Raw genomic sequence first — 9,837 nt, 5'->3', positions numbered from 1 at the left:
GAACAGCTGAGACGTGACGTGACTCTGGAAGATCAGCTGAGATATGACGTGACTGGAAGATCAGCTGTGATGTGACGAGACTCTGGAAGATCAGCTGTGATGTGACGTGACTGGACGAACAGCTGAGACGTGACGTGACTCTGGACGAACAGCTGAGATTTGACGAGACTCTGGAAGATCAGCTGTGATGTGACGTGACTCTGGAAGATCAGCTGTGATGTGACGAGACTCTGGAAGATCACCTGTGATGTGACGTGACTCTGGACAAACAGCTGAGATGTGACGTGACTCTGGACGAACAGCTGAGATTTGACGAGACTCTGGAAGATCAGCCGTGATGTGACGTGACTCTAGAAGATCAGCTGAGACTTGACTTGACTCAGCAATGGAAGCTGTGACTTGACTTGACTCTTGACTCAGTGTAGCATTATATTTCAGTGCAATTTCACTTTTTAGTGCAATGTTTTTATACCCCCATTCCATCAGTGCACTGTGTAATACTTGTAATACTGGGTAATCATTTACTCAGAGCCAGAAGTCTACCTCATATCAGTGCAATAATAATTTTAACAAGCTGTTACTTACTATTTATTTATTTTTATATACAAGCAATTTTTTCTATTTCATTCTCTTTATTCTCTTGTCTTAGCTTAAATATTTTAATTGTACATCTCTTTGTATCATATATATTTATTTTTAGTTTCTTTTGTCTATTATGTACCATGCACCTTACGCAGAAGCCCTGCAATTTCGTTGTATATTGTGTAAAATGACAATAAAGCATTCTAATTCTAATGAAGATCAGCTGTGACTTGATTTGACTAGTAGATTACAGTAGATTAGAGTAGATTACATACAAAATCAATGCAAGACGCGAATGACACAAATTGGCCAACACGATTACAGATTAATAGTCGTCTCAATATATATAATATATTAATATAATATACTATATATTAATGTGTGTGTGTATATATAGTTTATAGACACATCAAGTTTGACATGTTGTTGTTGTTGATGTGCGTAAAGACACGATGTTTTTTTTCCTGTGAGTGACACGAAAAACATCCCGCGAATATTCTAGAGCGATTAACGTGATCCTACTATTCGCTTCGCTTTGGGTGTGCACACACCATTATTCTCTTTTCATGTTAATTGCCTTTCAGCCAAAATAAGCAGCTAGATTAGAGCAGTCTTTTTTTTGTGCATGATTTGAGCTAAAGAAGCACAATTACCGTTTTGTCAGAGTTTATCATTGTTTTGATATACTTGCATGTTTGTTGCCTGGATAGAAATGGGCTGATTTGCCTTTAGGGGACTTTGGTTCAAAGGTGATGCAGTTATGGATAAAGGTCATGCCCTCTTCAAACAAATGAGGCCTGCATTTATGATTCATTTTAATATTGCTTATGAAATCACCCATACCCAGACTTTATGTATGCAGCACAAATGACTTGAATATAATTTTCTAATTAGCACATCAGTACATTTCAGCATCTTCTTCTCCTTGCTCATCTCATACATCATATTCATATTTTTCTGTCGTTTTCCACATGCATCCATATTGTGTTGATGCATTGCATCAGCGTCTGCTCTTTCAGAATAATGTCCCTGATCCTTCATCTCCAGACACACTCTAGTACAGTAAACATCCTTAACATCGTGCATTATGCTGCTTTTGACTGAACAAATTCAAGCTGAGCTGTTTCTAAAAGTTCATGTTGTGTATCACAGTTTATAAGACTGAAAGGAGCATTAAATGGAGTCTGGAAATCCTCATCACGCTTCATGTGTCAGTGTCACAGCTTCAAAACATTCCCAGAATTTGCTAATGTCTCGCTCTCGCTCATCATGTCTACATGTCTGAAATGACAAGTGCATTCGATTTGTCAATCATGGATGCTACACATTTCTTTCCGTTTCTTCCATGTGTCTCCAAATACATATTTTTGCTTTAGTTGCAGTAAAGCAGGTTGTCTATCTGCGCCACTAAGTTGCTGAATTCAGTAAATGGATCAGTCTAAAAGTACCAGTTCTGCTAAACAAACATTGTTTTTGTGTATTTGGTTTGGTGAGTTTGTGATGGATCTGTTTCTCGTTTATTTTCCCCTAAATCCATCAGGAATAAGTCGGCTGGAGCTTTTGGTTTTGTATTATGCAAGTTGTTGCTGCATGAACTTCTTTGTCTAGAGAAAAGAAGAAGAAAATCATGCCCTTTATGTTTACTATATTAGTCAAAAGCAACTAATGAGTTTTAAGTATCAAATCAAGATCATATCTTTGGTTAAGAAGAGATGTGGGTGTAATTAATAAAATAAAATAATAACAATATCAACAACAACAATAATAATAATTATAATATTAATGCACTAATGAGCTTTACATGCTCATGAAGTAATAAACATTTTAACCCATTAATTGCATTAATTTTAGTTATTCAAAACAATATAATTTACATATTTTACAATATAAAATGATCTCTTGTTTTTTTTTTCTTCTAAAGATCAGCATCTTGCAGATTTTGCAAATAGTATAAATTTCTTTGTCTAAAAAAAAAAGCCCATTATGTTAACTAGCTAAATCAAAACCAACTAATGAATATAAGTATGAAATCAAGATCTTAGTTTAATAAGGGATATGGGTGTTATTATTATTATTATTGTTGTTGTTGTTCTTGTTATTATAAATGCATACTTAAATGAGCTTATAAGTATCAAGTCAAGATCATATTTTAGGTTAATAAGAGATATGGTACAATAATAATAATAATAATACATTAACAAGCTCTAAATTCTTATGAAACTTTGAAGTTGGTCTAGCCTGAATGTCTGAAAGTTTAGATAGATGTTGATAGCATGATATACCACATTGCTAACATGATTTTACATGTTACTAACATGTTTTAGCATGATTAACATATTGTTAACATAATTAAAATGTTCTTAAAATGTCTTAACATGATTAGCATATTGTTACCATGTGTCTAGCATGATTTGCATGTTTGTTATCGTGTTGATAACCATGTTTCAAACATGATTAGCATGTTGTTAACATGTTTCCAGCGTAATTTGCAGTTTGTGGTTGTTAACTTGTTTATAGCATGTTTTAGCATGATAAGAATGTTTTGAACATGTTGTTAACATGTTTCTAACATGATTATCATGTTACTAACAAGTTTCTAGCACGATTCGCATGTTGCTAGTGATAGACAGCTTAAACACTCTATAAATCAAAAGTTTTCCGATCAGTTAGAAGAGATATAGCAACCTGAATCAGATCAGTCTGAAGGTCTGCGTTTTGGAGAAAAAACTAATGTTTTATATTTTTTTTAAATAATGAGCTTTAAATGCTCCTGAATAAATCAATAAACATTTTAACCTATGAATTACATTACTTTCACGTAATCTTTATTTGCATTTTACAATTTTAATGACCTCTTATTTATTTATTTTTTTCTAATGATCAACATCTTGCAGCTTTTATGTGGAATGTAAACTTATGAGGAGAACTGTGCAGAAAGTTCAGTCTTCCCTTCAAAATGTACTGTATATGCAAGCTGTGAAAATATTGAGTGAAAATGTGATGTAGTGAGAAACGAAAGCAGAGAGAGAGAGAGCAGTGCGAGGGCTGGACTGATGGCTCTCTATCTAAATGTTATTCTCAGCAGTCCTCAAAGAGCACATTGTGCTTTGAATCTCAAAAACATAGGGCCCCTGTTCTCCGGCGCTCTGTCTCTCATCCATCTCTCTCCGTCTTTCTCCACATCCCTCCATTTCCTCCACCCTGCGTTTTCATTTTGCCGTCTCTCATCTCGCTCCCATGATAAGGGCTTTAAAAGACCTTAAGGGATTGGAAGAACTAATTTCTTACAATCGCTTTTATTCTCTTGTTTTATTGAGTTATGGCAGCATCTGCTGGGCTCTTCAACCCTCTTTGCCCTCTTATATGTGTCCCTGCAGCACAAAAGCAGTGTTAAGTCGCTGGGGGATATTTGTAGCAATAGCCAACAATACATTGTATGGGTCACAATTATACATTTCTCTTTTATGCCAAAAATCATTAGGATATTAAGTACAGATCATGTTCCATGAAGATATTTTGTAAATGCCCTACCGTAAATATATCAAAACTTAATGTTTGATTAGTAATATGCATTGCTAAGAACTTCATTTGGACAACTTTAAAGATGATTTTCTCAATATTTAGATTTTTTTGCACCCTCAGATTCCAGATTTTCAAATAATTGTATCTCAGCCAAATATTGTTCTATCCTAACAAACCATACATCAATGGAAAGATTGGTATTTATTGGGTATACATCAAAAAATTTACCATTATGACTGGTTTTGTGCTGCAGGGTCACATTTTATTTGTTTGTTTTTTCCTTCAAGGACAAGCATGTCGACAGCATTTGATGATTTGACCATAATAAAAGAATCCAATTCATCACCCATGTGAATGCCTCATTACATAATTGTGCAGATTTTTCCTAAAAAACAGTGCTAAACATGTGCATCTGGCTCTGCTCAGAACAGTAAAGGTACCATTACGCCTATGGAATGTCTCCATTTAGATAGCAAAGTAAATGTGTGTGTGTGTGTGTGTGTGTGTGTGTGTGTGTTTATTTATACATGCCAGTAAAATATGACCCACAATCCAACTTTCTGTCTGGCTGCTTCAGAGACGCACCTGCCATTCTCAAAACTGCTTTTATAACAGTTTGAGAGAGGAAACCGTGAGATTCTGCATTACAGTGCTGGAAGTTATAGAGAGTTTATGGAATAGATTGTGTCTGTATAATATTTATACAACTATGTAACGACTTAGTTAAAGCTCAAACAATAATCAGAGGTTATGGCTAGTACTATGAAATATGCCACCCCATGCTTGCAAAATATCTCTAAACTCATAGGATCTATATTACCTTTTAGTCTACTTCTTGTAAGAGTGAGACCATTGTACCAGTCACAATGAGACATGTCAAATGATACCAGACATGACTGTGAATATCACTTGCATCACTTTAAATTTATTTATATTAAAATTAAGTTTGCATAAATTCTTGAATATTAAATTCGTACATTTTAATTTTTGTATGAAAATGTATTTATTTATTGAAAGGCCAGTTTATCTGGTAATTATTTTGCATTGACATCAATGCTACTTTTTAAAAATTTTGCTTAAAGTCTTGAATATGTAATGCTTACATTTTTAATAAATAATTCATATATACACTGTTGTTCAAAAGTTTGAGATCAGTAAGATTTTTAATGTTTTTTTTTAAAGAAACCTCTTCTGCTCACTAAGGCTGCATTTATTTGATCAAAAATACAGAAACAATTTTTAATATTGTGAAATATTATTTAAATGTAAAATAATGGTTTTCTATTTCAGTATACTTTAAAATATATTTTAACATTTATTTATTTAACATTTTTGATAGACCATTTCAATTGAAATTTCTTCTGTTGGTCTGGTTATTATCCACTTTCTTTCTTTCTGATCTTTCGTAATCCTGACATTCGTAATAATTCATTATTGATTTCTAATACCTTTTTGAGAAAAAAAAGAGCATGTGAGCCTGTGACAAATTACATTTATTTTTAAAATGCTACTTTTATTTTTTTTTTGTGCAACCTTTAATGAAAACGAAGATGAATTAATTTACATAGGACTGTATAGGTAATATACAATTGACTGAGTTGAATGTTTCTGCACTGTTCAGTGAAACTTTGTTTTGAGCCAGTAGATCACACGGCTGATCGATTGTGGCAAAACAGAGGCTGTGTTTAGGTATATTTTCCCACAGTTGTGAGTGAAAAGCAGCGGGTACGCTGGGTGCGCAGGTCAAAGATCGCCGGAAAGCCATAGTGATTGGTGCAGATGGTTTTGGGGATTTTCCCTCATTTCACCCAGATCCCCATGCTCTTCCCAACACACAGATGCCCATTCAGGGCAGACCCCCATGGATGGAGGGGGGGCACCAAAGGCCCTTTGTGCCCAGAGAGGAGCTCTGTGGTCAGACACTGGAGCCACTGTCTTCCCCTCTCAATGGAGGCTTCTTCATGCTTTTGCAATAACGCTGGAATGTTTCCCTTTATGCTTTTTTTGTTTGTTTTAATACAGACGTCAGCCCAGACACACACTGTATCACAAACACACATCACCGCTTCATTTCACTTCGCCTTTAAACTTGTATACTGAGCTAAGAAAGGGACGTGTTGGAAGGACATTGTACGTTTTAAGATCTCCACCCTATTTTACTGCTGAGAGCTTGCGGTTGCTGAAGCCTGTCCTCAGAGGTGGGTGAATAGACTCACAGAAATAGAGCTGCCTCAGAGGAGTGAAATATGCCAGAGAAGAATTCCTGGGGATGGGAAAACTTGTTTCTGAAATGGTGAGAAGGGCTGTTGTTTCCACTCTGTGTGAACATTAGGCCGTGGACTCTTCAGTTGGGTGAGTGAGTTCACTTCGCCCTTCTCCAAAAACTCCCCTTGGTTTTCTCTTCAGTCTTTCATTATGCCACATCACAGTCTCTCGTGTCCTCTCATCCGTTCTTCATTTCTCTTCCCCTCTCAAGTCAACAGGAAATGGAAAATCACTCCATCTATTGTCTAAATGCATCTCAGGGATTTTATTGTGAACGATTCATCCATGCAAAATCCATAAAAATTAACCTCATTATGTTTAATCAAAATGTCATAGTTTCACCACCGCCAGTCAAAACTTGCACACGCTTGGCTGAATTTATATTTCTCATGATCTGGAGGCTTACATTTATGGACATTTACATTTTAAATAAATAAAGCTTTTTATATACATAAATGCAATGTTTTTGAAAGGCCATTTTGATTTTTTTTTTAATCTGGACATTATCTCACACTGAGATCAATGCTACCTAAAAATCTCAAAACTTGATCTTCTGGTGAAACGACAGACTTCTCACTGGTGACATATGCAGGACTTCTCTAATGATTTAATCTGCTTAAACTCCACCCCTTTATGCCTCCATCCAATCAACAACTGATTCACAGAACCAAGTCCCCGCCCTACTTTTTCCCCCAACAATCACTCGGATGTACATCACAATATGGAAGAAAAGATCTGCTGCTACTGCCAGTTGATCATAACTTGAATTTTTCACTTTTCACCTTGTTCTTGGTCTGAACTAGGAAATTAGTTACACCTAACCAGACACGATGCATTAAAGTGACCAGTAATAAAAACTATATTATTGTCTGTTGCATTGCATACTATAGCCCCGCCCACCATGATATCTCATTGGCCCAAAATCCCAGTCCAGCAGATCCTATGAAAATTAATGGATGAGACTGAACAAATTCATACAGATTAGCCACCAAATTTGCCAAAATGAAAAATACTCACAAAATGCCAAGAGATTGTGTTGGAGAAACAGACCACAGCCAGTTGGACCACTTTAATAATAGTTTAATGGTGCTGTTTTGGTGTTTTGGAGCTTGAAAGTTTTAGTCCTCGTTCGCATGCATTATGTTGAAGAGAACGGCCAGAATGTTCAAGACATACCAATTCATGCAAATGAAATAATATAATAAAATAATAATACAATCATCCACCAATTTGCCAAAATGTAAAATAGTTATAAATTTCCATGAAAAATTTGCCATTTGGCCCACTTTAATAATAGTTTAATGGTGTTTTTTTTCTTTTCTTGATAGTCCTAGTCCTCATTCACATGCATTACATTGAAAAGAATGTCTAGAATGTTCTTCGATACATGCAAAAACCTAGAAATGAGATTGTACGAATTCAAATGAATTAGCCACCAATTTGCCAAAAAGGAAAAAGTCACTAATTGCATGAGACTGCCTTGAAGGAACAGTCCAAAATTTACAGTATTGCTTCAGAAGACTTGGAAGAAGTGCCATTTGGACCACTTTAATAATAGTTTAATGGTGCTTTTGTGCGTGTGTGTGTGTTTTGTATTGCATCAGAAGACTTGAAAGAACTACTTTTACAATATTTTAATGGTGCTTTTATTTAGTCAATTTGGAGCTTGACAGTCCCAGTTCTCATTCACGTGCATTACATTGAAAAGGACGGCCAGAATGTTCTTCAAGTTGTACGAATGACATTGTATGAATTAATGCAAATTAGCTTCCAATTAGTCATAATGTAAATAGTTAAAAATTGCCATATGATTGTGTTGAAGGAACAGTCTTAAAGTCACAGTACTGCTTCAGAAGACTTGGAAGAAGAGCCATTTGGACCACTTTAATAATAGTTTAATGGTGCTTTTGTGCATGTGTGTGTGTCTTGACAGTCCTAGTCCTCATTCATGTGCATACATTTTTGTTACACTGCTTTGATTTTGTGTTGCGTGTAAGAGTCCGTTCTCTTCAGTCTTTCGCTTGCGTTCTGTCTCCCTCCAACTCTCCAGCCTTTCCGTGACTAGCTGTCATTAATCTGACTTCTCTGGGGGCAGTACCTTGAGAGCATGCCAGCGCACATCGTACAGCAGGAGAGACTGAAGAAGGCAGTGAAGAGGGGGGAGTCAAAACACTCTTCCCAAAACAGAGCAGCTTTTCTTGCTTTGTGAGCGCAAGCTCCGGGAACTTCTAGAGGGTGGCTGCTTTACGATGTGGAGAAGTGTAGGCCGAGCAAATAGAGCTGCTTATCAGTTGTATGGTGGAGACCACCCTCAGACCGTTTCGGGAGAGAAACCCGCTCCCAGCGCCTTCCCACATCTCTCCAGAGCAAATCAAAGTCATCCTCCAGAATGAAGTGTTGTTCTTACACTCTGGTTTGAGTAAATGCCCGCTGACACACTCGTGAGCCGTTTTACAGTCACCGTCTTGGCTTGTGTGAGAAACTTTCATGCAGGATTATCCAAACACAGCAGTGTGATTCCAGATGTAGTTCGTGCCCCATCCGTAACCCGTTTTTCTCATGGTCTTGTGGTACGACACACCCATATGCTGCACTCCAGAAAGCCTTCATCTGATTCAGACGGAGAGCTTTAGTCAACAGTCGTTTCTCAAGCCTGGCACGGCCGACGCACGCTGTTAAATCTCTCGCTGAGATAATGTGTGAAGTTAAGAGAGTTGAAAAGTTACAGAGTGTCAAAACCGATCTGTGTGTGTGCTCTCCGTTGGGAACTGATTTGGCGATAATGTCTGTTTCTTTCAGAAATTTGGCTATAGGCATTGGCATTCAGAACTTTCCAGAAGGCCTTGCCGTGAGTCTCCCATTGCGGGGTTCTGGAGTGTCCACATGGCGATCCTTTTGGTGAGTCCAGACAGATACACATTCACATCCAAAACCTAGTGAGCTGCCTGCATGGATGACGTTTTAATGTGTCGTGGCATAAAGTGTTACACTTCCAATACAAAGGCTGCTCCAAACAGTTTAGACACCGTAATTTGGACAAACATGCAAGGTTCATAAAACGGTTGGATTTGCCAAAGTTTGTCGATTGAATTATTTATTAGATATTCATAGAATTGCTTAAATTGTATAATTGCATATTTGTTGAATGCCGAAAGTATATGAGAAAGTATTATAGTGTTTGCTAGTAATTACTGATCATTACTGTTCATGTCTCGCTTTCGACATGTATTGGCTAAACAGAAAGTCTTAATTAAAATAAATAAATAAATCAAATAATAATAATAATTAAAAACAAATCCTGTTTCCAACACTTATTGGCCAAACAGAAAATCAAAAAAAAAAAAAAAACTTAATTTAAAAATATAACTAAATAAATAATAATAATAATGACTGTTTAAGTCCCGCTTCTGACACATATTGGCCAAACAGAAAATCTAAATTAAAAAAGAAACACTTCCAAAACAGAAA

The 9,837-nt window shown here is 36.3% G+C and overlaps 1 protein-coding gene across 1 annotated transcript in view; it reads left to right on the top strand.

Annotated features, from left to right (window-relative positions):
* The first annotated feature begins 9,136 nt into the window (after positions 1-9,136).
* Positions 9,137-9,837, top strand: part of LOC107602439 (zinc transporter ZIP11-like) — a 1,987-nt gene continuing 1,286 nt past the window's right edge. The window contains exon 1 of the mRNA XM_016294933.1: positions 9,137-9,267. Coding sequence (XP_016150419.1) covers positions 9,152-9,267 — 116 coding nt within the window. The 5' untranslated portion in view covers positions 9,137-9,151. The remainder of the gene's footprint in view (positions 9,268-9,837) is intronic.

Source organism: Sinocyclocheilus grahami, unplaced genomic scaffold (assembly GCF_001515645.1).
Source record: "Sinocyclocheilus grahami isolate Dianchi unplaced genomic scaffold, SAMN03320097.WGS_v1.1 scaffold326.1, whole genome shotgun sequence".
Classification (NCBI taxonomy): domain Eukaryota; kingdom Metazoa; phylum Chordata; class Actinopteri; order Cypriniformes; family Cyprinidae; genus Sinocyclocheilus; species Sinocyclocheilus grahami.
The sequence above is the reverse complement of the archived record's forward strand: the minus strand, read 5'-3'. Positions and strand labels throughout refer to the sequence as shown.